The following is a 26,988-nucleotide window of genomic DNA, read 5'->3' on the forward strand; positions in this document are numbered from 1 at the left end:
ATATATGTTTTATTTCTTTCTTTTTTTTTTTTTTTTTTTTTTTTTGTTATTTCTGTAATTCGTGTATTTATTCTTTATCTAATAAGAAATTAGCAATAAACAAATTGCTGATTACTGTCCAAATTATATTCATTTTTAAACTCTTATTTTCTAAAACATATTAAAGCATTAAAAAATAAGGCTGTTTATGTATAAGTCCGACTAATAAACGTTAAATGATGATTTTTTCTAAATGTGTTATAGATATAAATGTCACATTTTAAATAAAATCTATGCTATATTTTTCAAATCATAAAAATATTTTATAACAATCAGATTATTTTATATACTTAATATCTACGATCACATTTTTGGACGGATTGTATTATTCAATGCATGTAATTCAATGCATGTAAATACTTTATATAACTCTACTATTCTCCTAAAAGTTCCTCGATATCGTCTTCTTTATCAGAATTTTCTTCCCGTTGAATTTTCATTTTATAACCAAGTGCTTCTAATACACTGACATTAAAATAATAAGCCAAATTTATGCCAGGTATTAAACGCTTTAATTCTTCTATACTAGCACGTGCTTTATCTGTATCGCCAATATTAATATAATGTTGGGTAATAGTCGCAAATAAATCGCCACGACGAACTGATTGTTCCAAATCTGGTCCTTGAGAATCGAGTAATTGATGCACTTGTTGCATTGCCGTAGCAGTTTCGCCTCTATCAAACAACCTATATAATAATAATTAATAATACTTCATTAATCATAATTTTAATTTCTTTTGTTATATATAAAATAAAGTAATACTTTACTTTTTGATATCTAAATAACGTTTGACCACTGCTATTCTATTGTTCACTAAATCTACCGCTCTTTTATGAATATCGAGATCTCTTGGAGTTACTACTTTTGCCAAACATCTACTTGCTTGATTCAGAGCATCGAGAGCTTTTTCATAATTTTGGAACTCGTCAATTTCTACTTGTGCACAAGCAACGTAAAAATTGGCCAATAAATCCATTGCTTTGCCCTTAGAATAAAAATTAATGATATTTTTTAGTACTTCTGGTTGATTTTGCCAATCTAATGATTGCAAATAATTCCCAGCCATAATATAGATCTCTCTTTGTCTAGAAACTTGAGCAAAGAAACAAATCTTTTCGGTATCACCAGATTTTAATAAGGCTTTCATAGCCCTCAATTTGTTACCAGCTTGAGTAAATTTTTTTGTTGCCAAATGATAATTTCCTTGTTCGAACGCTATTTCACCTATTCTTTCTAATATAGATATTCGCATTTTTTCATGATCCACGTCATTATCAACTTTATCCAAAGTCATTTTTTCAGCTAAATCTTCGCTTAACAAAATATTGTATTTCTGTATTAATTCCAAAGCTTCCAAATATTTTCTTCCAGTTGCAAGTAGATCTACCGCTTTTTCAATCTGATCATTTTGAACGAAATAATCAGCACATTTTATTATCAAAGCAGGATCAGAATCCGCATTAACATCCATAATAATTAATTGTAAAGCACTATATTGTTTCGTTTTAAAGGCAATATCTAATGCTTTATGTAATAAACCAGCTTTATGATACAACAAAACTGCTTTATCTGATTGATCATTTTCTTCATAATACTTTGCAACATCTATTTGTGATTGTCTTGAAGCTAATACAGCTAAAGGCCATAATTCCTCGAACATATCATGTTCTTTGCACAATCGAATTGCATTTGTGTAAGCTTTAGCAATAGTATAGAAATGAATAGCTTGAGATATATTATTTTTTGACTCGTAATGTGCCGCTAAATGATATGCAGATGCAGCATGATTTGTTCGTGATACTAATTCACTAACTTCATTCTCTCTATCAAAATAACAAAGCAATCTGGTCATTGCAAGAGTATTTTTAGCTTGTTCGTACAATTTCAATGCCCCTTCCATATCGCCAGTTGATTCTATATATTGTGCATGCCAATTTTTAATTTCCGGATCGTCGGAATTATTAAGATATGCCAAAAGTTCTCTAGGTCTCACGAATAACATTCTTGGCACTTCAAATCGATGACAATCTGCTTTAGTATACATTTCTATAGCTTCTGGTATTTTACCTTCTTGTTCAAGAGCTTTAGCATAACTGTAATAACTTGTTTTTTCACAAATTTTATTCTCATTTTTTGCCAACTCTATAGCTTCTTTAAACTTATTACGTGCTTCAAGAAGCTTGCCCAATAAATCTAATCGTTTTGCTTCACGAAAAAGACGTTCAGCGTCATTATATAGTCCTAATTCAACTGCTAATATTCCTACTTTGGCTTCCAGATTCAAACTGTTATCATGAATAGCTTCTCTAAGAGCTCTTGCTGCTCGCGCTTGTTTCATATGGCCCAAACATAAAAGAGCCATATTTAATTGCTTTGTTTTCACACACATCCTCGCCAAGCTTTTCCAAATACCTTCATTTTTAATAGATTTAATCGACTTAAAGGCTTCTTCCATATTAGCAACACTGATATGAAAGCTGAAATCTAAAACAGCTTTCTTCGTAACAGAATCACATATACCTAATTCTTCAAAATCCCTCATAAGCAATTTTGTTACTTTACTAGTTCTTTTTATTGTTTTCTCAGAATTTAAAATAATGATATGTGGAGAATGAACACCTAAAACTCTACAATTTTCATCCTTAATTGGCTTGATATCCTGTACAACAATCCCATGATCTGATGTAGCAAACATTGATACCAAAACCACAGTAGTTTTTAAAATATCATAATCATTTTCATTATTTTGTTTTGAATATTTGGAATCTCTTGTTTCCAATCTTTGTGCTCGACATACTAATAATCTAGGATCTTCCATGTCCCAATAATGAGCAGTAACTAATCTTCCTTTGCATTTTATAGATAAATCACTATCATTTTCGTCCGCATCTTTTGATTCTGCAAAATCAAATTCGTGTATCTGATCACTTTCTATATCCCAAACATATAAGATTGAACTTGGCATTAAATTTGTCATTGCAACAGTTATAGATACGCAACGACAATCAGCGTTACATCTTGCTTCAATAATTTCAGCAAAATCAGTAATCGCCTCATAAGTTGCCATTGCTCTAGTATGCAACTTTGCCTCACGTTTGCTTAAATCCCAAATTTTTAAAATACCATTTAAAGATGCAACTGTTAAATATTGCCCAGTCAAATCCATAGTAATTGGTTCACCTTCTTCTGGTAATGTAGGTAACATTTGAATAAGAGTGCCCTCCATTGATCGTAATTGTATGACTACAGGAGTAAGAATGATTAAAGTATGATCATAAATTAATAATTTTTCAGTGTCACAATTAAAATTTGCAATTAAAGTTGTATTGAAAGATGTATCAATGTGAATTCTATAAATCACAACTTGTCTACCAGAAGCAACAGCAATATATTCTTTATTAATAGTGACATATTGCACTTGAATATCAGTTTTTAAAGTGTAATTCATATCATCGAATTCTATTAGAATTTGAGTAGAACTGAGTTGACTAGCACAAACGCCATCATTATATGCAGCACACATTGCTTGTTGATATAGTATAAAAACATTAGTAATACAATTCACTGCAAGAAGTGGATTTCTTAGGAAAGAAGCACCCCATGTAAGCTGTTTTACTGTGCCATGAATGCTACAAGATTCTGGTACATTTGGCCAACCATTTTCATCACAATCTGTTTCAATTTTACGTTTCCAAAAGTAAATTGTTCCTAAATTAGTTCCAGCAGCTAAGGTACCTATATAATATTATAATTAACAATTAAATAATACGTGTATATATATATATATATTTCTAAATATGTTGCATTAGAAATAAATTGTTACCATTATTTTTACAAAAAGATATGCTTGTGCAAATTTCCTGTGGTGTAGCAATGCTTCCAGTAGATGAATCTGGTGGAGATAACACATAACTATCACCACTATGAAGATTCCAACAACGAACGCCTAATTCTCCTGTAAGAATTGCTAAAGTGTTTCCTCCTGCCCAACACATTGCTGGACCAGATCGTAATATATCATATCTACTGCTAAGTTTCACCTACATAAAAAATAATTTTACAAAATTTATATCATATTATAATGAAATGTTAAAAAAAAAATTTAGTTACTTTTGTCAATTCAGTCAATCGACCTGTAATAGGATCTGTCTGAAAATGTCCTATATTTAAACCTTCTGTCATAACAATTAGAGAATCTCTAGTTTGATGATGTAATATTAATTGTATTGCAGCACCATTTGTATTCAGAATCTCTGTACATTGTCCCTGGTTATCAACAAAAAATATCACACCACTAGTAGTTCCAATATAAAAGGCATGATTATCTTTTTGTGTTATAATTGTTGTTGGTGCAGCTGTTCTGGGACGCCAAGAGCTGAATATATCTAATGCTCTTTCATCTCCTCCAATTGCAGCTTTTGCTAAACCACTAAAAATCATAAAAAATTTATAATTAATTCTATCAATAAAAATATAAAATTAATTTTTATTACTTTATATCCGTTATTGATTTTGGTGGAATAGTCTTGAATACTATTTGTACAAAAGAATCTTTCAGCTCGTGATGAAACATCATTAACAATTGACCTCTTGAATCAATTTTCCAACCAACTATAGATCCAGCTGAATCTGCAGATACCAATCTTCCTCCATGTTGACTCCATTGCAAAATTATAATAGGATCACGATGTGGTGTAACTACTAAGTTAAATTCAGTGCTGCCAGTATCACCTGGCCATATCTAAAAAATAATTTATAAAAATAAATTTTAGTTTCTATCATTTTAAAGAATTCTTATAAGAAATTAAAAGATTGCTGACCCGTAATTCTCCATTTTCCCATCCTGCTGCAAGCCATCGTCTTTCTGGATGCCATCCAAGAGCAGTTACTTGAGCTACAGAATGTCTAGGTGATTCTACATCTTGAGTAGGTTCTCCCTGATCATCATAAATTGTTATAAAACCACCCTTATCCTGAGAATATGCAGCTACAGCCAATAAAGGATAATTAACATGCCAAATTGCATGAATACTTATTGAAGCTGTTTCTGGATTTTGTACTCGCGTATCGAAATAGAGTGACATTATTTCTTGATTTTATTTTTAATAACATTAATATTATAGAGATTTTTATATTCATTAGAAAGAAATTTTAATATATTTTTCCAATTACATATATCAATTATTTTTTAAATTTATTTAGATAAAAAATATTTGTTATATAGAGGATATGATATCGTTAAGAAATTTATTATACATATAAATGTTAGAAATTTAAGAAATTAAAAAAAAATTCTGTCACTTGACAACTTAGAACTTAGTTGACAACATGTTGTCATGGCAATATGAACATCTAACACCATCTTTTGTTCAAACATCATAAGTAAATATCTAGCACCATCTGTTGTTAATTATTAGAAATACTTAAATACCAGAGTTGTTTGAAATATGCTTGTAAATACATATTTTTATATCTTTTATTAAGAAGAAACATAATATACAATTCGTATAATTGTAATGTACTATAAACTACACGATTCACTATTCTATAAACTCGAGTTAAATTTCTTCATATTTAATATTTGATCTTCAAGAATAGCTATTTTCTAAAATTTTTAATTTAAGTTAATTCCATACTCTTATAATATTATTTTCCTTTTAAATAAAATTTATGATACAATACCATGAGATATTCCTGAGTTTTATTTTCAGAAATTGTTTCTGTTTCTGTTAACAGCGTTCTATACTGTTTTTCTAATGCAGAAACAATATTATCCATTTCACTTTGTTTTTTTATATTCAGAGATGTACATAATTCATTTTTTTGTTTTTGCAGTCGCAAATGTAATGTTTTTATTTCCATATCTTTGTTCTATAATATTATAAATAAAATAGAATGAATTTATAATATTCTAATATCTTGTTTAATTTACCTTAATTATATCTGACAATTTTTTTTCATAATCATTCTCAAGTTTCTCTTTTGATTTTTCAAGTTTTGAAATGGCTTTCTTTAAAGCAAAAACTTGAGACATCAAATCCTGATTTTTTTTTTGAGTTTCATAATCCATTTCAGTCCTCATTTTATTTAATTCTTCCTTCATTATTGTATATTGTTCAATTACAATTGCCTGTAATTTATCTTCCTGAGAAAAATACAATATATATTTAACAATATGTTTAAATCAACAATCATATTAAAATATTTTATTATTTATAAAAAAATACATCTTTAATCTTCATTTCCAATTTCATTTCTAAATCATGTATCTTCTTAGACAATAATTCAATTTCTTCTTTTCTTTGTGTATCTTTCTCTGATAATTCTATGTCTTTTTTTTCAAGTAAATCTTTTAATTGTAATTCTTTGTATTTTTCTTTTGTAAATGAATCAAACTGTTCACATATTGTCATTATTTTATCTATCCATTGTTCTTCCATTTCTATACTTTGCTCATTCTTTAAAATATAATTTATGATTTTCATTTTATATAAATGAAGTTTCTACTTCTTACCTTACCATGGTTGATTTGTTCCAATTTTTTAGCTATTATAGCTACACTGTGATCCAATGCTTCGTTTTTTATTCGAGCTTCGTGCAACTGTTGTTTTAATTCAGTAAATTGTTCCATTACTATTAAATGATATTCTCGAATAGCATCTTTATAACTTTCATCCACAGAATTTTTCAACTTTTGCATCTCTTTCAGCCTTTAATAATTTAGAAATATTTAAAATCTACTGCTTTATTATTATTATATTTAATTGCATACTAACTTAGCTTTTAAATTAATAACATCAGTAGTTAATTGACTAAGACTTGAAGATAAGTAATCATTCATGTTTCTGTTACGATTTTCTGGATATTCTGACAATTCTCTCCTTAAATATTCATTTCGAGTCTGTAATTCTACAATAACGGAACTCAGTGCATCAATATGCCGCTCAAAAATTTTTACTCGACATTTTTTTTACTATACTTTGATTATGAACTTGAATAGTCGGTGAATGATTCATAGTATGTAAACATTTTTGATTCATATTTATATCCATCATACGATGTTTTAATAATGTTTTATTTCGCTGATGCGTTGACTTTAAACAACTATGATGAGATGTCATGGTATAATCTGATAAGTTACTTACAGATGAACTAATGCAAACCTGTATTACACATTGATTATTCTTTAAATACAATAAATTTCATAAAGTCTAATATAGGTACCATATGATACGACTTAGGTAATGGTAAAAGGAATCCATTAGGTGGAGGTCTACTAAATATTCCTCCAATATGTCCCATCTTCAACTGCCTAAATAATTCCGTAAGATATTCGTTTCTTAGGCGACGTTGCGAAGTAACAGAATTTAATTTGTTAAGCCAAATTTTACATAATTCTGCAGTTTCAATAGATGTTAATCCTAAGACAAAAGGTCTAACACGTGCTAATGTTTCCTTGAAACATTCGTCCAATTTCATAGTTTCTTTTTCATTATACTCACTAATTTTTGGCATGTTCTTTTGTACTTGCTATATTATTTTACTTGCTTAACCAAAGGTATTATTTGAAATTAAAAAAAGGCATTTTTTAAACAGATTTTTGCCTTTTAATTGCTCGCCGTTTTTGTTTTTGATTTGGATACAAATACACAGTAGCCATGGATTATTGAAAAAGGTGAAAAATAAATATAAAATATTTTCTTCTGCTTCATATTGAAATTATTTTAAAAGTAATTCAAATCGTACAAAACAAAATCACATGTTGTGTAATTATTACGTACATATATATAAGTATTTATTCGAATTCATTATTATTAGTTAATTTTAGTTCTAGTTATATTTCATCTATGTTCAATCTAATATTATGCTTCATAGATATATTAGATCGATATATGCTCTAAAACAAGATTTGTTTAGAACTTTAGTAATAAAAAAGATTCCATGAAATATATTAGGTATTGCATAAAATCTTTTTATAGTTGATCAATATAATTCTTGAAAAATTTTCAGAGATATTTCTAAATCGAGTACAAAAAATATTTGCACATACTATGAATATAATAAGAAACAGATAATTAGAAGCATATGTGATAAGCACAATAACCACCACAAAAAAATATGGTTATAGTGCTTAATTACATTACAATAATCCTTTCATAGCCAAATATCACAGAACAGCTCACAAAATGACAAAGCTCAGTGACAAAATCATTGTCACAAGTTCATTTCTCCCTAAGCCAAGTATTAAAATAACCATTCCTTCTCTTATAAAATTATATTCTGTACATTATATTCTGTGATATCGTACGGATATCACCTTTTAATATCTATTTTTATTTCGCTACATCTACTTATAAGATAAAATTTTACAATTTATTAAATATTTTCGTACTTTGTTCATCAGCCTATCGTTTCATACTCGTCACCTGTATTCAAGTTGGTCATTGAGATCTAAAGCAGAAATTCTGCAAAATACTTATTTAAAATACTAAACTCGACTATTTAACTTAATTTGATTCTCTGTAGTTTGTTTTAATTCCATAAGTTTCCCTTTCATGGGCTGAATATTTGTACCTATCCATTCATCAATCATTGATGGAAAGAAAATAGTTTCCATCTGAAATCTTAAATATCCTTCTAAGGAAGATAATTCTAATAATAATCTGTAAAAGATATTTTTGACTTTATAATTGATTTTATATAATTTTTACATTAATGTAAAAATAAATAAAACTTACTCCGTAAAAGCGGGTACTAAATTTTCTAATTGCATAGGATTTGTATAATTATTTGCGATTTGCCATGGATTCATCCATGTAGATATTCTGTAAAGAAAATATATGATTTTAAACAGTAGATATAGAACAGAATATCAGAAGTGAAATATCATTTTTATTTATTTATAACTTACTGTTCACTAGAAACAATATTATGAAATTTAGTTCTAAAATTTAAAAACCATTCTACTCCTACTGCAACTGGCCATCCCGGAAAAAGTAAGTTACTAGGTATTGGTGCAGGTCTAGGTTGTGGTGTTATATGTAAAGGATGATCCATATATCCTAAACATTTTGCCACTTGATTATGAATTTGTTCAGAATAACCATGAAGCCAAACTTTTAAGCATAATGCCAATGATGGTATTGCAGTAGGTAATAATTCACACAATGTTGCATAATGATCATATCTAAAACAGAAAATTATTTAAAATAAAATAAAATTATTTTTTTAATCATTTAATTTAGAAGAAAAATACCTTGACCATCCTGTAAAAACTGTTCCTCGAAATTCACGAACTTTATTTACATGTATACTCAATTCTTCTAACCATTTCTCATGATTACTTATATGATGTCTTATGATTGGTACATGTTGAGAAGATCCAGTAGCACCTTTAAATGCAGTAGCTGCCCAAATATGAGGAAAAACTGCAGTATATTTATCCCATAAATCTAACAAAAATATTTCTATGTAATTTTATAATTATAAAATATTTACATTTATCAGTAAATAGAATTTTACCATGAGGTAGAGCAAAATTATCTCTAGGATTATAGTGCCAGATCATAGGTTCCACATATTTTCCAATATAATGATCTGAAAATTGTAGAAAATATTTTTATGAAACAATATGTGACATAGAATAATATGAATAAATTATCGAGATACCGTTCAAAACCTGTAAATCTATTGATCTTAACATATCATCCCATATAATAATCTTTAAATAGGGATATGTTTCTTGTACATATTGTGCAATAGCCAAAACATGTTCCAGGTACAGAGATGGTTTCCCATATTTGCTAGAGGCAGCACGTTTTATACAAACTGAGCAAAGACCTAAATGCCAGACTTCATCTGCACCTATGTGCAAATATTGTATATCTGGGTGAAAACTAACTATTTGTCGAATCAAGGACTTTACCAAAGATAATGTTCTTGGATTAGATGGACAAATTGAGCTTGGAAAGTGCTCCACTTCTCTTAAGGACCTCCATTCATCATGTTTTAAAACAAACTGCAATTATTTTAGTATTAATTTTTAATTTTTTATAAGTTATAATATTATTACAATATTGTTATATTTTATATAAAATAAATATATATTAATAAATAAATATTATATAGTATAAAATACCTCCATATGACCAAATGTTTGTACTAAAGGAACAACAGCTAAACCACAATCTCCTGCAATTTGTAGAATATGTCTGGCTTCTTGAACTGTATATCCACTGATTAAACTGCTCAATCCATTGCTTCCTATATGAGAAAGCTCTCGATTGTATGGAAATGTGTCTTCCCATTCTAGCAGAAGTCCAGTGGCACCCCATGTTCTTAATAATGGAAATAACTGCAATATTAATTAAATTTTTATTATTATTATTCAATTTTTTATAAAAAAAAATCAAATAAAAATATGTTCAATAAAAAATCACATAAAATAACTATATATATATATATATATATATATATATATATATATATATAATATAGACACACACACACACATACATACCATACACACGCATACGCGCGCGCGCATGCATGCACACACATATATACACACACTAAATTGTAAAGTATATAGCAACATTTTAGGATGCAAATGTTTATTATAAATGAAAAAATATTGATCGTATAAAAAAACTAATATCGATAACAATTGACATGCTATGAAAAAAATAGAATGTCATAATGACAATTGTCATTTAATGACATTGTTATCAGAAAGAGATACAGAATGTAAACAAAATGATTGTTTATTCGAGTAACAGACCTTTTCAAAATAACAGACTCGCGGTGGGGCACCCTTGAGATCTAAGTGAACTAGCCTACAAAAGAAAGAATAAAGTTCTGTGATGCGACACTTACTCAATTGAAAGTTTTCTGAAAATTTATGTGAACCGATCGGCCGTTTACCTGTGAGAGCCAAACGTCAAGGCGTCCATCTTTCCTCCATTACTACAACGTTAATTAAAGAGACTATAATATTAAATTTTAATTAACATTTCGAGTTAAGGAGATTCTAACAAATATTTTTTGATTCTCTGTTATTCTCTGAATTCTTTTATTTTTTTCTTGCTTATATTTATTATATATTTTTTTTAATTTTACATGCGCAAGTCAAGATTTAAATTTGAATTTTAATTATTTCATGATATAAATATAAAATTTGTTAAAAAAATATTTTTTAATTTTAATTCAATAAATAATTTATGATAAAAGATAAATTTTGCAATATTCGTATAACATAAATATACATTATTTCGCAATCATGATAGGATTGCATGATAGATGATAAACTTATCTACATGTTCAATATTTGATATATGCGATAACGAACTTTTAATCGAAATATACAACAATAAAGGAGGATTAATTAAAAATAACTTCTCGACGAAATATAACTTTATTTCTGTATACATTTACTTCAGCCTTATACAAAATGTTACAACTGCACATGTAATATGAACTTTCAAACATATGGTACTATTGGTCGTGATAAATCATAATAGACGTCCAGTGCAGTTATTATAATGCATATAATGATGAAATTTTATATGACGTCTATTTTTTGTTTATTGATAAATTTTTCCCGAACTTTGTTAAATAAAATTAAGCTTTTTGTTGCCTTTATACGTAATTATACATTGAAATCTTCTAATGATTTTGACAAACAACAGAATTCTTACATATAAATGAATCATTTTTGATTAAAATATTAATCAATTGACACAATACAAAATATATATTTAACTCATTCTCTCTTACACATTATTGTATTTTTAAAGATTGTTCTAATTTATTTTTGGAACATTACGAAAAATTTCGTTAATGAACACAGTAATAAAAATCCATCACAAAATAGGGAATCAGCACAAATTACGAACTACAAGTGTACATAAACACTTGGCACTTTTTGCAGAAATTGTCATAAAGAAAATTAACATAATATTATTAAAAGCTTTATAATCCTTTTTAATTTTTTCATCAAATTTGAAATTTCTTAAGTTCTAAAGTTCTCTTCAATTTATTATTTAAAAAAAAAAAAATAAAATGGGCAACCAGAAAAAGAAATTTGTCAAATAGTGTTTTTTTTTATTATACACAGTCGTGCGAAATAATTCGCCTTGTATACGGATAATATTATTATCCTTTTTTTTGCTATATGTTATTTCGTTTGTACAAAATTGAATCACCAAAGGATGATTGACACGACGAATCATGTGAATAAAATAGTTTTTTTTTTTTACTAAAGATCGAACTTATTAATTAAAGTACTTTTGAATCGTGTGATCCATCCTTGGTGTCTCATGTATACAAGTGTCAGGGCAGGAATATAATAACAGTCAGCGATATACAAAAATGCGATCGGTCATTTAAAAAAATTGAGCTAATCTTAAAATTACACTTATGTTACTTTAGGACACGAATAGAGAAATCGATCACCATGTGTGCCAGCCTAGATTTCGTCAAACGCAATAAACACAACGGTGAAAACAAAAAATGAAAAATAAGAGAACGAAGACAATTCTTTTACATTTTCACTTTTCGATAATTAAAAATATCGTTTAACATCATGACAAATATCTATGCTAACAGAGCGACATCCGGTCGATCTTTACTATTCTTTTAAACAGTGATTAGTTTCTAATTTATTCTTGTTTTTAATCATACGACCAAAGCATAATAATATAGTCATTTAGTAAATTCTCTTCTCTAATTTATCGGAAAGTTTCTGTTCATATAACCGGTTAACAACGATATTATTTCAAACGAAAGTTTGAAACTCCATTTTTGAGGTCTTCATTTCTTTAGTCTTATTTCCTCTTGCATAAATTATGCATAGCTTACCGACAAGCGAATTCGCATGAGTCGGATGAAACATATGAAACAGTTTCCAGAAGGGAACTAGTTGTTTACAAAGTTCTCTTTTTAAAATACTAAAGAAAACTTAAATCTATCACCCATGATTCATCGTGATAAATAAATTAATTACACACAATCTAACGTTTTACACCTTGGTATTTCGACCGTACTCCAAAATTTGTTTATGATAAAAAAGGAGATACCTGAAAAGGAAAGGTTTTTTCACTGGATCCTTGGTAATGATACTGATGGCATTGTGATCAATGCCATAAACTCACCCTTCGCTAGTCAAGACGTCTTTTAATCTTGCTCTTGTAATTAAATGATCGTCACATTTAAACCATTGATCTCTTTGCTGCCGTATAAAGGCAGTGTAGTGTCCAGTCTCCAAAGAACCTTCGTGATTTATTACCGCAAATAGAGAATATCTATTGTCGCTGAATGCCATGTCTTCTCCATTCTTTGGTAGTCCATCTATCATTGCACTGTTATTGTTACCATTTCGTCTATGAGACATAAATGGAGTCATGTCTAATTGTTCTGGAAACGATATGAACGTAGAAATCTTCTTATCCTGTATACTAGAATGCTCAAATCGTTTTAAGTGAAAGCTGGCCACAATAGGTAGTTGCTTCATTGTCAATTGCTTAGTGCTTTCTTGATACGTCTGACAATTACTACATTTTATTTTTGCGCTAGATCCTAAATGCTCTGCACGAGTGAACCTTTCCAAACAATCTAATAACGAGGTAGGAGGACCAGAACTATCGGAACCTGATGCACTAGCTGCTGGACCCAAATCCAAAGATATATCCCAAAATGGATCTATCGTCGTAGATACTCCACTAAAAAATTATTTATATATATATATATGTATACATCAATATTTTTTATAAAATAAATCATAATATATTATATTGTGCATTTCGATCATACTTGCATGCTTGACAAACTACATCACTTTGAAGTCCACCAGTAAAGATTTGATCAATGATACAATTACAGTGATGTGGATTATCTTTTATTAAGATTGGCGCTGCTTCACAATGTCTATGCAGAACATCGAGTGTAGCAATAAAGAATTCATGAGCATCCTGTTGTTCATAACCTGCTAAATGTCTTGCATGTGTCCAGATTAAATGGAGAAGTTTGTGAAGCGTCAGAGGCGCTTTGCTACCAGAATAAAATTCCTGAAAAAGATGAGACACTTCACAGACCAGGCAGCGTGTTGGCTGTGGGCAGTGATGACGATCAGCAAGGAAATAATCTCTTAATAGCGGCGTGTGTATGAGTGCCTGTACAATGCAGTTCATGAAACATGTACTACCAAGATTTATAAGTCCTCTTAAACCTATAAATATATAGATTAACATATGTTAAATTTTTATTCACAATATAAGTTATATTTCATATATATTTTTATATGTCTTACCTATGGTAGAATTTTCGACCACACGTCTTCTGCGTGGATGTTTTCTTAATAATTCTGCCTCTATTTGTGTTGGTTCCCATGCTCTGTAAAATTCTCCAAAACTCAATGATTTTGCAGACTCACTCCATTGTGCTTTAGCAACTCCTAATAGCTCTCTATCATATACATAATCTCCACATTGGAAGCACAAAATATTTCCATAACAAAGATCAACAGCTACAATATAAAGTACATATTATAAAAATGTATTTTTTTTAAAATATATTACTTAATTCAATTCATATAACATACAATCTATTAACAATTACCTAAAAAATGCTTTTTTGTCTTTGCATGTTCTTGTATATGACCTTTTACATAGCAGCCAAAGAATATACAATGAAGACAAGAATGTAAGCGATCTTTATATGTCTTACATGTATGACATAAACAACTAACAGCCTAAAAATATAGAAATCATATATTTATTGCATCATATAAAAAAGATAAAAAATTGTATAAAACAAAAATATTCAAACAGATTAGATAAAAGAATTATTCGAGAAAGCTAGTTATCATGTATATTTATTTTATATAAAAAATAATAAAAAATTATCATAATTAAATTATACATAGCCAGATGCAAATATTTACTGATCCAACGGTACTAGAATCATAAATCTATAATACCGTTACTTTACGTGAGTTATAAATCTGGCAAAACTTTATACCGACAGAGTAATTGTATACGGCGGCCATTTTTAAATTCATTTTCGCAGATAAATCGTTCATGAAAATAACAATATATATTCAGATAAATCATTATCAATAAATCATCAAAAATATCATTTATATTTGTTATCATCGAAATTTATCGCAATTCATTTCATTTAATTTTTCTAATATATCATTTTTTCAAAAATTACTTTATAAAAACGATGTTTTTCAATCGAGTTACTTCGCATCATAGAAATATCTCAAAGATGATATGAATGTTTGAAGAAGAAGAATGGAAAAATATGATTTTGTTTAATCATTGATTAATAAAATAAGCATTAAATTTTGTAATACTTTCAAAATACTACTATTATATTAAACAAAATACAAAAAAAATTATACACATAAATACAATAATAAAATATTAAATTCGTTGTTAACATATCATGTCTGTACGCAAAATTAAATACGCGAAAAGATAAAAGTCATTGCTTTTAAAATACAGTAAACAATACATATATGCGCATTTACAGATGTAGTTGTCATTCTGGCTAGAATTTGCATAGCCCATGACTTAAGATCGCGAATAGCATTACGAACGACAAAGAAAGAGAATGATTTCGTGACTTAAGAAATTGCGAAAATTTTTGGCAATTTCTTATTTTTTCATATTGCTTATTTTATTATTAATTAAACGAATATAATACGTAAACTAAGATTATATAATAGAAAATGAAAAATAAATAAAATAGTATGATGTAGAAAGCAGAAGTGAAAATGAAAGAAAGAGAGAGACAAAGACAGAACCTTGACCACGAATCACGTAAGAAAAAGATAGTCACACCTTTCTTATGCGTGCTTCGGTCGACGTGCTGGTCACAAAATAGGAGTGTATCACTTTGTACGGCTGGATACCCTTGGCTGCTTTGAAATTATTCAAGTGTATGCAGCCATGGTCGCTCATCTCAGGTTGGCGTGAGCGACGCTGCCGTGTCTCCTTCTCTTCACCCTGATAGTAACTGTGCACAAACTTTGATGCTCGCCGGTCTTCTTCAAAGCTAACCACCGGGACGATGACCACGTCGAACAAAGATCTAACCACCGACACGACGCAGACAATAGATCGCCGACGACGGGCACGACTACGTGGAGCAGTTGCTTGACGGCGGCAGCAGCAGCGACGACGACGATGAAGACGACGGAGGCTACTCTGTGCGGGGCGTAGCACGCTGGCCTTGGTAGGAGCGCGCGTGTCGTTGACATGGAAAACCGCGTGAGCCTTGGAAAAAAAGAGCGCAAGGGTTGCCCGTGCAGTATCGTAGTCAGTCGATCGCTGTCACACCGATCTGTCCCTCGATGGTTAAGGACAGACAGTTGAGGGGACGAGAGGAGAGGCAAGAGGATTAAGCACAAACGCGCAACCGATTAAAGAAATAAATTTGATATTTCTTTTCGTAGCAAAAATAGGTAAATCACTAATGTTTGAACGCTTTAAGTTTTTCTAGGGAAAAACACCACCTTAATTTTTACAAGTTTCCGTACCCACGTTTTTGACACACGGGTGCTCACAGACACCAACCGGTCACTGCAAGCGCCGCCGGTACAAGCCAGCCCCTCTTTACCCCCACCATCAATTGTAGAACGTTTTCAGGGACGACATTTTTAAGGTGCTAAAAGCTTTTTAATTTTTAATTTTTATTTCATTTTTCATCTTTAAATGAAATTATATAAAATACAATGTATTATAGATGCTTGATAATTATTAAATTGAGAATATATCAATGAAGTTTAACGAGATTTCATAATATTGCTTAATTTTATAAAGTGTTTTATGATTGGTGGATTATATATGATTTCGAGAATCGAAATTTGGAATAATTGGATATCGAAACAATAGATTTCTACCAATAAAATTATTTACTTTTATATAGCAACTTTCGATTGGTTATCAAGATTTATCCTTTTGAATTTTACGATTTAAAATCATCCATCTTTTTAAACGATCATTTTCGTTATGTGCTTCATAAAGTAAAAAACTGATTTAGAGAAGATTTTATTGAGAAATAATAAAAGAAGACAAAATGCAAGTAAGTCAATATAATATATTTATTATCGTATCATTAAATTGTGTTAATAAATATATATGCAAATAATTTAAAATAGTATTAATGATAGTAAAATAGAATTCTATTTTTCATCATTCTTAATAAAAAAGATTTTAAAAATTTAATAGTTTATAAAAAAAGTTATTTTATTTTGATATATTTTTTATAATTTAATATTTCTATATAGAGTGCAAAAAATTATTCTAAATTTCCTATTTTTATAGGACTGTAAAATTGCATACGTTCCTGAAGTGTCCGTTTTCCTAACCCCTCTTACCCCAAAGTAACAGCTGCGCACAGTATAAGTACATACATCCCTTTGAAATCACATTCCCAGTAGCTTGCAAAAGACCATTAACTGATAATTCCTTCGTAGCGTGACACATTCAGATTTAATGCTATTTTACAGTTTTATTGTCTATCAATGATGCTATATGAATCGGATTAAATTTTAATCAAATCTTAGTTTTCTAACCTCAAAAATCATAATCAATAATTTATTTTTTTTTTTTTTCAGAAAATATATTTTTTTTTTTTTATTAAAATATTTTATAGATTTTTTTTATAAAAGATTTTTTATAAAAAAAATAATTCTTATAAATATATTATTAAATTAATATTTTAATTATTAAAAAAAAACAATTTTTAAAAAATTAAATATTATAAAAAAAGATTCAATATTATTTTTATAAATTAATTTTTTTTGCATGTTCTTAAAAATTTTTTTTATTTTGATTTCACATCTACTTTTATCGATTGTACCAAATTAAATAAAACTGGATACTCAGCGTCATCTATCTTGATACTTGGAAAACATTTAGTGTTCGCTCAAGAAAAAGAATTAAAGTTTAACATTATTTCATGTTTTTAACGAATAAAAAATATATATATATATATTTCATTTCTATATCAGATAAAAATTAAATTAGTAGATAAAATAATATTACATGTAATATAACATGATTTATATATTGAAAAATTTATACATTATAATTTCATTAATAATTTTTTATTTTTAATATCAAATAGTTCTTTAATAATTTTATACAATGCTTCGTCTTGAATTAACTTATTAATTAATTAAGTTATTTAATCAAAACTCAACTTCTATTAAAAATAAAATTTATAAACATTATTAAAAGAAGAATTAACAAACATATAATGAAATGTTTATCAATGAAATTACATAATGTAGAATTAATCTTTCGCATGATAATTGAATAAAAAATGCAAAAATAAGATCTATCTCTTTATTAAAACATAATTTACATAACACTAAACATACACAATAATTACACTCTTCTAATACACAAATTAAAATAATTTTGATATGAGAAGCGGTATATTTTTTATATACTACATATTGTACAGAGTGTTCCATAAAAAACAATTGATTTTACGTAAAAAATCAAATTCATTTTCACTGTACATATTTTTCACGAGATTTTGTGACTTGAATTAATTATTGTTCTCATTCACAAAAATAGCATTTTCTGCTATAAATTACACGCATTTTATGCATTTTTTTCAAAAACAAAAATTTGCTAAAATTAATTTTATTTTGCATTTACTATTTTGTTTTCAAGAATTAATATTTGTATCATTTATTAAAGAACACTCTACAATTAACTACTACAGAAAATATATTAATTTTCATGGTATTTCTGTTCGATTCCGTTTCGTTTCATAAAGATCAATATAATCTGAATATTATTATGAATAAGATCGTATCAATTGTATTATCTAATGTGAAATTCAAATTTATAGATTTAAATGTGATTTAATGAAGTAAACAGGAAATAATTTTACAATCATATAAAATGTTCCAACCTGAAAGTTAGCTGTAATCGAATTCAACTGAGCGAGACTCTCAACGAAACGAAACGAAATCTCAACCAGCCTCTCATAATAGAAAGCACTTACAAATCTACTGTTACGATAGAATACTTTGCCGAGTATTGTCGACGCTCATTTTTATTGTCAAAAAGCACCATAAAGGCTGCTCTTGACTAGAATATTAAAAGATTGGTCGACTATTAAAACCTTAATAATTATTAACAGATATTTTATAATAATTTGCAATATTATTTTAATTTTCTTAAATGTCAATTATTTGTTTAAAAAACAAAATCATGATAAGTGTATAGCCCTGTCAAATATATTTTATAAACTTAGATTTTCAAACAAACAATGTTTGTTTGAATTCCTTGATCATTTGATCAAATATACAATCATTCTTAAGTTTTCAATATTCGTTTCAGTCGCTTAAAATCGTCTAATTCAATTTGACGATTTAATTATAACACATATAAAGGGAATGTATAATCGACACGATATAATGCATGATAATTTAATTTTAATTAAATTTTCGACTGGTCTTCTTGAATTTTTCAATTAGCACTTAATTAACCGCGATGAGGAAATAGAAATTTATATTTAATAATTTCTTTTCATAGTATTAGATTGGAAAGAAAGTTCTTGCGGTTTTTAACTATTAAATTCAAATGCACATATCTCGGCTCAAACAAAACTTTATTAATCAAAATAAAGACCATTGCAATCAATGAACTTTTGGCAAACGAGAAACAAGTTTTGTTATTCCGGTTGAATAAAATTCTGAAATCTTGGAGGCGACAAACTCGTTTCAGTATTTCTCTGGGATTTGAAGCATTTCTTGCGTTCATTGTCTTCAAGTTTCTCAAGTAACTATTTCGAAATTTTTTAAATCACCATTATGCAACATTCGTTAGTAGTCCTAGGACCAAACTCGTTGATATCCCGGTAGTTTTCCAATCTAGTTTGAATAGGAAAATTGTTCGAATCTGCTTCTTGTTATGTTTTCAACATCCTAAGAAATCAGAAAAATTAATTTGAAAATAAACTTAAAATCACATTTTTCACAAAGCGAAAAATATCTTTAAAATTATATATAAAGTCAATGTAATTTAACATCAACTTAATCGAAAATAAAGCATTTAAAATCAAAATAACAAAAAGAAGAACTTTCTTTCCAACCTAATAACATCATTTGTTGTAAGCGCAAATGAATATTGAAACTCATTTTGAAGGCTACACACTCATTTTTTTTTTTTTTTACATTGAATTTATAACTCATTCTAAAGATACATTCAAATATTTTTTTTTTTATTACTTTCAACCTCTCTTTTACAAAATTAAATTTAGAAAACATAAATATTACTCGTACCGATATCACACAAAAATTTTCCAAATAATCTCAGATTTTTTTTTTCTCTTTGTTTCAGAAAAAATAATATTATATAATAATCAATAATGAAATTGGATTATGAAAAAATAAATATGTTCGAAACAAAAGAGCTAAAAGTAACAGGTAGTTTCCGATGATTCGCAGATTGAAGCGATTAATTTCAGGTGCAATGAATGTTCTCGGCACAGTTTTGTAATCTTCAGAGCCTCTCCCTAGCGTTCGTTGACTTGTGGTTCAGGGCTAAGTCCTGGCTTCGTTTGTGACGCGTAATAATGTGCGTGCGGCTTACTTTGCTGCAAAACTGGGACGCTGCGTGCTGAAAGAAGAGACAATTGTGGGAAGAGAGGTTGAAAGCGAGATTACCACGATGCTCTGTTGTTGAACATCTTTATACGTAGTTTCTTTTTTTCGAACAATCATTGGACTTGGAATTGATGGAACTTTCTGATAGGTTGCATGTTTTCTTTTTCAATTAACAAATGCGCATGAAAATGCAGATTCTAATCACGTACTGTGCTATATGAAAGATTCATTTCACACTGGCGCTGTACGTGTTTAATAGCCTGCCTTTAAACGTGATAGCTCTACGCTACTGAACAAAAGTTTGAGAGTCATCCTCTTGATAATATATTATTTTGTGAAAATTCAAGAAATTTTGATTAAAATTTTATAGAGTTTATAAATAGAATAATGTTTAAATATTACATATAATATTAATATTAAATATAAGTATACATTGTTTATATTTATTTTTATATTTTTTTAGTTTTATACTTAAAATATAACAATGAAGATGATGGTTCGAAATTCGTGATCAGTACAGTAAGTAGTATTTACACGATTCGACAATTCTGTTTTATCAATGTTTGTTGACTTATATTATAGATAAAGATATGCACGATATTTCTATACAAAAAATCGACGTGAATTTCCAAAGATGTTAAGACCGAAGGCATGAAAAGAATTAATAATTGCAAGCAATAAATTGTGGAAAATTGCGTATACCAATGATTTCAGACAAACGATTATTTTTCAACGTAGTATACAGCTTCAATTCATCGTCGCAAATAAGGCCATATGTATTAAAGCTATTCGTACGTGTTACATGTATAATGTACACACTGATTATACATCAAACATACATATATGTATATATATATATATATATATATATATATGTATAAGTATATATATATATATTATATACATATAATATATACGTATTTATTGTTCGAGACTAAGGTACTATAAATTCATTATTCTTTCTCCTTCTTTTTTTCCCTCTTCAGTTAACTTAAAAAAAGGGAACGAACGAAACGATAAATACATATTTTGTATTCACATAAGACCGTACAAGATTTATTGTACGTAATTTTTGTTCCAAATAGAATGATTATGTCATAGTTTAAATAACAAATATATATATATATATGTATAATTAATAATAATTATTATCGTATCTTAAACTAATAGAGTGATAATAAATGACTATTTTCTCAGAAATGAATCCTCTGGAATCCATATATGTCATCTAATATATGACACGATAAAATAATATGATAAAAGCTTGTATTCTCATATATTGGCTGAAGTAATTAAAGGATCAAAATAATTAAAATTTCTCTCCTTAAGAATAAATTTATACGTATATTCTGATTACTTCAAGCAATATAGATTATTAACTGTTTATTTCAAAAATTAGAAACTATTCTCTATTGTTTCAATAGGAATTTATAAGTAACGCGTGCCGTATTAAAAATCACAATGGCTTTGAGACAAATGAAAAGTCAAGGAATGGAATGTTGCCGGTATCGCGTTACAGAGGATCAATTTCTCCAGGTAATAAAATCAATGTCATTCATTATCGTTGCCTTCTATTTGTTCCCGAGTTGTCGTTTCTGTCTTTTGATACCATAAAATTTATGCTCGTTAACATTTCGTTTTCTTTTTTTTTTTTCCAAGCCATTTTGACAAACTTCCAAATGAGCAGAATTTTCATTGATAATCAACTTTCATCGCGTTCTTAATAAATATCTTCTTTTCAATCTCATACATGTATCCTAGAAGCACAATTTTTATTTAATTTCTCTTGCAAAGTCATGCAATCGGACTGCAAGCGTTTTAATTTGATTGACAGATTTAATATTCGTCATTGACAATGTTAAGGGTCAATTAAATATGAATTATGATGGCATTACAGCGAAAATTTCTGTGTAAAAAATATAATTTTTTTTATTACGATATAACGTTCAGCAATTCAATTAAGTGATCTTATTGAACGCGAACAAAAAAATGAATATTTATGAAATTACCAATATATATAATATATTTACAATAAAACTATTTTCATTCCAAAGTATTAGATTTCTCTAATTAATATTTTTTTTTTCTCTGTATAAGAAACATTACTATTGTAAAACTTTATTTGATTTTGAAAAATCTAACAAAATATTTTTTTCCTTTTCTTTTTTATCATCAATAATATTGTTATAGAATGTATGAAAATAAGAATCGAGCCATTGTTGAGATTGTAAAGAAAAATAGATACATTACTGTTCACAATAAAGACCATGTAGAAATACTTATTCGTAATAATAGCGATGAACTGCAGGAGATCAATTTTGCTCTCGGTCCATTTCGATGAAAATCTTGAACACAGCAATTGCGATTGTGAAAATGACATTGAACAAAGATGCTTTTGCTTCTCGAGAAATTTATTATTTTACTATTTTACTTCAAATTGTTACTCGATGATAATCTTGATCGAATTACTCTTTGGCAGGATTTTTCATCTTTGTTTGAACATCATAGATCTACAAACTTTTTTATATAATAACATGTGAATTAAAATTTTTATTGCAATCGAAATTAATTAACCATTCAAGATCATTTCTTTTATCGTGAAAATTATATTAATAAAAGTTTAACAATTTTCCTGGAATAGTGTAGTATCATATTATTATAAAAATAATATTTATGGAATTAAAGTGGAAATATGGTAAAGAAATAGAAAAATTAATAATTAGTGATCTCAAATGATCAAGTAATTTTACTTGGTTTCTTTTCTCACCATTTCATATCACAATCATGTACACGTTTACAATTTATAAATGTACTATAAATGTTCAAGGCCAGCAAAATTTGGACGGTTCATCGTATTACCTGTAATTTTGCATTTCGAAAAAGATAAAATGTCTTTAATATGTCCGAGCATATCCGAAGAAAGAAAAGAGAACAAGGGAACAAAAGAGAAAGAAAAATTACTGCACGACGAAAGCCAACAGAATGGTTAATCCGGTAGTAACGGCGAGACTAATCCTGTTTGCAGCTGAAGTGGGAATCTCCGGCTGTTCCGGCGCGGTTCCGTCCTCCAAATATTGGTAACTTTTAACTCCAGTTTCTGATCTGACTACTCGATAATTTGGTATGCTAACGTTGACCCGATTCTCCAATATATTTTGCAAAGAATTGGTAACGCAATAAAAGTTACCATCCTCGTCGAACGCAAATGTATCTGGCCATTGCATCCTTTCATGATCTCTCGAGATCACTCTCTGGCCAGTAGTGAACGAGATGGACTGTTTAGTATCCCACATAGCTACAGCATCGTCGGCCAACAGCCCAAAGTATAACACTCCTTTGGCTGACATCATCATCCCATCAGTTTGAGAATTTTTTCTTCCTAGTTCTTTAACGTAACTGTCCACATTGCTTGCATTGTTCTTCAGCACTGAAGTTGGTATAGAATAAAGATGGAAAGAGGATAATGGTGAGTAATATATTTGTCTGTCGTTACTGCTTGCAGGAGACAAAGCAATCCCATCGACAGGTACAGGTATATTGATGGGAGTTTTGGAAATCATGAATTTAATTGCTTCGTGTTTAGCTTTCATAGAATCGTGTCTAACTTTCCACGAGGTATTGTTCCTCAAAGAATAAACAATTATACCAGGATCGTTGCGATCACTGTCTGTAATATATGCCATACCACCGTCCTCGTGATCCAAGACAATATCATTTAAATGTGCTGTGCCATGACGAGCTACGTTCGCAGGGAATTCGTAAATTCGTAAAACCTCACCGTTCTTCTCGAGATCCAGGATTACTAATCTCGGCGGACAAGTGGTCTTTACTTCTAAAGAAAGAGGTGACATCTTGCCAGAATCTAGTACCCACATACGCCCTATGGGATCGATCTCCATACTTTGGACCATCTGAAACGCACTACAGTCTCCAATTTTCTGCATCTCCCAACTGGGGAAAGCTTCCAGTTTAGGAGCGGTAATATGATTCACCGGTTTAGCAGAAGTGACTCCGAGAGTTACAGGTACTCCATCTTTCCATCTTGGTATCGTCAAGTACATTTTACCCTTCCAAAATTTAATACCTGCTATGAAATTATTGGCTGGAACGTAATCATTGTGGCTGATCGCATACTCTTTATTCTCTTCCGATGGCCACATTACGTCGATCGTGTTCCATTGAAAGACTACCCGGAATGGTTCGTGACACTTTGCCACTGCGACGAGAGTGACTAAGAGTACAACAATCTTCATTTTCTACACTGTATTTCCGCCACTGTATACGTATTCCTTTAACACGATGTCTTAACTCACTGTTCTTAGCCTGATCACGTGGCAGGAAGAGGCGAAGACTTAACAACGATCCAGTTGAAAACTGATATCCGGAATAAGAGTGTTCGTAAGCCCGGTAAATGTCGCCAGGGAGAGGAAGAAAGTTCTATTCTCGAGTCGACCGGCGTAACGAATATTTCGCACGTGCCAACTGTGTTGGCTGGTCTGTTTTTGTCAAGTTAACCGATCAACACTATCCACTAACCATCCATTCACCTTGAGGTGATCCCAACAAGCCTATTACGCGGAGACGATCGCGGTTTGACTGACGAAGACGCGGAGCGTCGCTTAGAGAGGCGTCGTCTCCCCACCAGACGACGTGTATTAACACACTATGATCATGTGTGCAAGTGTACACGCTATACGTGTGATCGTATGTGGATGCATTTGGATATTGTATGTGCAACAGGAACAAGGTATCCCCACTATTTAATTTCCAAGCGAAACGTAGCTTTATTATTTAACCGATGATGCATCATGGAAATATAAATTAACATTGTTATTTGAAATTATATTCTTCATTGTCGATGAACGATATTCGCTTCGTTTAATTTTATTTACTTTCCAACTTTGATCAAAACGATTTAGCGAATTTTATATAGTTATAAACTATTCTTGTATTCGTTTTTAGAGAATTTTTTTTTACACTATTTTCTTTTTATTCTAGAATATTGAATTATATCTTTGTTAAAAAAAAAAGGTGATTATTGATTCAAAAATTTATGAAATTTAGAAATATGTAAAAGTAATATTGCAATAGTATTCCATGGGTAAACTAGAAAAGTTTTACTTACTTTTTATAAATCTCTTGAAAATATTATCACGTTCATAATCATTTGTTTCCTTTGTTTCATTTTTCATTATGATTTATTGTAAAAAAGATGACTAAATTAGCAGTGATTCTCGATTAATTTTCAACTGGTGATTAGATTAATATTCTTCTTAGAATTCTATTTTTTTTTTCTGCGTATGTTCATTGTTAGGTTAAACGAAAGACGGTTGACTGAAATGGTACTGAGACCGGTGTTGTAAGGCCGGATCCATTTGAAAGGGAAACGTTGAAAAGGGTGAGCTTAGAAAAGACTGTTGTGTTACGTTTTATATTGCCTAAGATGATCCCGAAAAATCGATTCAACAGTCGCTTCTTCGTACTTCTCCCTTGGACAATTACGTTATTCAGAATTTCGTTGAATTCGTTTTCTTTCTTGATAAAGAAACATGATCGAAAGGCAACGCTATCGTAGAACATTCATTATAAAGAAATGTTTATGTGTAGAGATTAGTAATAGGAGAAATTTGCACTTCAATTACAATGAATATATTTTAAAAACCATATTGTCCACTTTAGAAAAAGTGTCAGCCAATAATAGTTTTAATTATAATGTTAATTATATTATATCAATATCGTTATATTATATTATATCATTCCAATGCTGATTCTTATTATACACTTTCATATTATACACTCTGCATATATCCAAAATAATATTCCCATCTAATTGTTTAAAAAAAATTTCTTTTCTTTACATTTAATTTATTTTTTAAAACTTTTCATTTAATTTTAGGACAGATTTACATCTTTCCTATTACTTTTTATCATCTTTCCAACAGATTTAGTTATATTTGCTTGAATAGATTTGAATACAATTTCATGAATGCAATTACAATGATTTTAAAAAATATTGTTGTGATTCTTGATGCAACAAGAATTTTCTTAAAATAAATAATCTTTTAATGATTGATATTTGAATATTACATTCGAATTTGCGAATTAACCAATAGATGTCATATTTTTAAAAAGGGAAATATAATATTCTGATAGTTATCCAGATATTTATAAAAATTTTCGTAGAAAAACAAAAAAATAAAAATTGTCTGCCATTGCCAATATACGATTTATAATTAAATAAGAAATCTTGAAAACTATGTAATAAAACTAGCTGTAATAATGATCCATAGAAGAGATGAACATTGATTGGTAA

The 26,988-nt window shown here is 29.0% G+C and overlaps 6 protein-coding genes and 1 long non-coding RNA gene across 8 annotated transcripts; 1 reads left to right on the top strand and 6 right to left on the bottom strand.

Annotated features, from left to right (window-relative positions):
* Positions 1–12: 12 nt before the first annotated feature.
* On the bottom strand, positions 13–5,209 carry LOC726791 (intraflagellar transport protein 140 homolog). The gene is made up of 6 exons (XM_001122512.4): positions 4,861–5,209; positions 4,534–4,781; positions 4,151–4,469; positions 3,864–4,080; positions 808–3,775; positions 13–726 (listed from the first exon to the last, which is right to left on the bottom strand). The coding sequence occupies exons 1-6, from the start codon at positions 5,122–5,124 to the stop codon at positions 414–416; spliced, it is 4,329 nt and encodes a 1,442-aa protein (XP_001122512.3). The 5' UTR covers positions 5,125–5,209; the 3' UTR covers positions 13–413.
* Positions 5,210–5,514: 305 nt separating this feature from the next.
* On the bottom strand, positions 5,515–7,006 carry LOC100576265 (rho-associated protein kinase 2-like). Its single transcript, XM_026444921.1, is given in 6 exon segments — positions 5,515–5,645; positions 5,723–5,911; positions 5,973–6,185; positions 6,268–6,531; positions 6,534–6,750; positions 6,817–7,006. Coding segments are annotated over 6 exon segments (1,008 nt in total). The 5' UTR covers positions 6,882–7,006; the 3' UTR covers positions 5,515–5,585.
* Positions 7,007–7,150: 144 nt separating this feature from the next.
* LOC113219218 lies at positions 7,151–7,610 on the bottom strand. Its single transcript, XM_026444919.1, has one exon. The coding sequence runs from the start codon at positions 7,553–7,555 to the stop codon at positions 7,220–7,222; it is 336 nt and encodes a 111-aa protein (XP_026300704.1). The 5' UTR covers positions 7,556–7,610; the 3' UTR covers positions 7,151–7,219.
* A 131-nt stretch (positions 7,611–7,741) lies between these two features.
* Positions 7,742–11,095, bottom strand: LOC551303 (hexosaminidase D). The gene is made up of 9 exons (XM_623702.6): positions 10,964–11,095; positions 10,821–10,875; positions 10,179–10,394; positions 9,710–10,058; positions 9,563–9,637; positions 9,297–9,492; positions 8,952–9,227; positions 8,779–8,865; positions 7,742–8,703 (listed from the first exon to the last, which is right to left on the bottom strand). Exons 1-9 carry the CDS (start codon positions 10,990–10,992, stop codon positions 8,529–8,531), a joined length of 1,458 nt encoding a protein of 485 aa, XP_623705.3. The 5' UTR covers positions 10,993–11,095; the 3' UTR covers positions 7,742–8,528.
* Positions 11,096–11,434: 339 nt separating this feature from the next.
* LOC411920 (ubiquitin carboxyl-terminal hydrolase 22) lies at positions 11,435–16,645 on the bottom strand. 2 transcript variants are annotated; one of them, XM_395389.7, is made up of 6 exons: positions 15,886–16,645; positions 14,654–14,786; positions 14,346–14,561; positions 13,850–14,264; positions 13,192–13,758; positions 11,435–13,116 (listed from the first exon to the last, which is right to left on the bottom strand). In XM_395389.7, exons 1-6 carry the CDS (start codon positions 16,003–16,005, stop codon positions 13,059–13,061), a joined length of 1,509 nt encoding a protein of 502 aa, XP_395389.2. In that variant the 5' UTR covers positions 16,006–16,645; the 3' UTR covers positions 11,435–13,058. The 2 variants fall into 2 exon arrangements, with proteins under 2 accessions (XP_395389.2, XP_016771885.1); XM_016916396.2 differs by lacking the exon at positions 15,886–16,645 and adding an exon at positions 15,015–15,098.
* On the top strand, positions 16,502–17,128 carry LOC102653690. Its single transcript, XR_410083.2, has 2 exons — positions 16,502–16,708; positions 16,790–17,128. It is a non-coding gene; the product is annotated as an uncharacterized LOC102653690 (long non-coding RNA).
* Positions 17,129–20,788: 3,660 nt separating this feature from the next.
* On the bottom strand, positions 20,789–25,478 carry LOC724293 (yellow-x1). Its single transcript, XM_006564945.3, has one exon. The coding sequence runs from the start codon at positions 24,926–24,928 to the stop codon at positions 23,633–23,635; it is 1,296 nt and encodes a 431-aa protein (XP_006565008.1). The 5' UTR covers positions 24,929–25,478; the 3' UTR covers positions 20,789–23,632.
* Between the last annotated feature and the right edge of the window lie 1,510 nt (positions 25,479–26,988).

The sequence above is a fragment of the Apis mellifera genome, linkage group LG14 (assembly GCF_003254395.2).
Source record: "Apis mellifera strain DH4 linkage group LG14, Amel_HAv3.1, whole genome shotgun sequence".
Taxonomy (NCBI): domain Eukaryota; kingdom Metazoa; phylum Arthropoda; class Insecta; order Hymenoptera; family Apidae; genus Apis; species Apis mellifera.

Bases quoted from the DNA above. Each gene is read 5' to 3' on its own strand.
- LOC726791 (XM_001122512.4), bottom strand. From the start codon at position 5,124: ATGTCACTCTATTTCGATACGCGAGTACAAAATCCAGAAACAGCTTCA. The intron at 4,470-4,533 runs GTAATAAAAATT...TATGATTTTTAG, and splicing joins AAATCAATAACGGATATAAA to TGGTTTAGCAAAAGCTGCAA. The intron at 4,081-4,150 runs GTAACTAAATTT...TTTTTTATGTAG, and splicing joins GATTGACTGAATTGACAAAA to GTGAAACTTAGCAGTAGATA.
- LOC113219218 (XM_026444919.1), bottom strand. From the start codon at position 7,555: ATGCCAAAAATTAGTGAGTATAATGAAAAAGAAACTATGAAATTGGAC.
- LOC551303 (XM_623702.6), bottom strand. From the start codon at position 10,992: ATGGACGCCTTGACGTTTGGCTCTCACAG. The intron at 9,638-9,709 runs GTATCTCGATAA...TACAATTTTCAG, and splicing joins AGATTTACAGGTTTTGAACG to ATCATTATATTGGAAAATAT. The intron at 8,866-8,951 runs GTAAGTTATAAA...TTTTCTTTACAG, and splicing joins AATATTGTTTCTAGTGAACA to AATATCTACATGGATGAATC.
- LOC411920 (XM_395389.7), bottom strand. From the start codon at position 16,005: ATGAGCGACCATGGCTGCATACACTTGAATAATTTCAAAGCAGCCAAG. The intron at 14,787-15,885 runs GTGTGACTATCT...CTATATTTTTAG, and splicing joins CCGAAGCACGCATAAGAAAG to GCTGTTAGTTGTTTATGTCA. The intron at 13,117-13,191 runs GTGAGTTTATGG...TTTCCTTTTCAG, and splicing joins GACGTCTTGACTAGCGAAGG to GTATCTCCTTTTTTATCATA.
- LOC724293 (XM_006564945.3), bottom strand. From the start codon at position 24,928: ATGAAGATTGTTGTACTCTTAGTCACTCTCGTCGCAGTGGCAAAGTGT.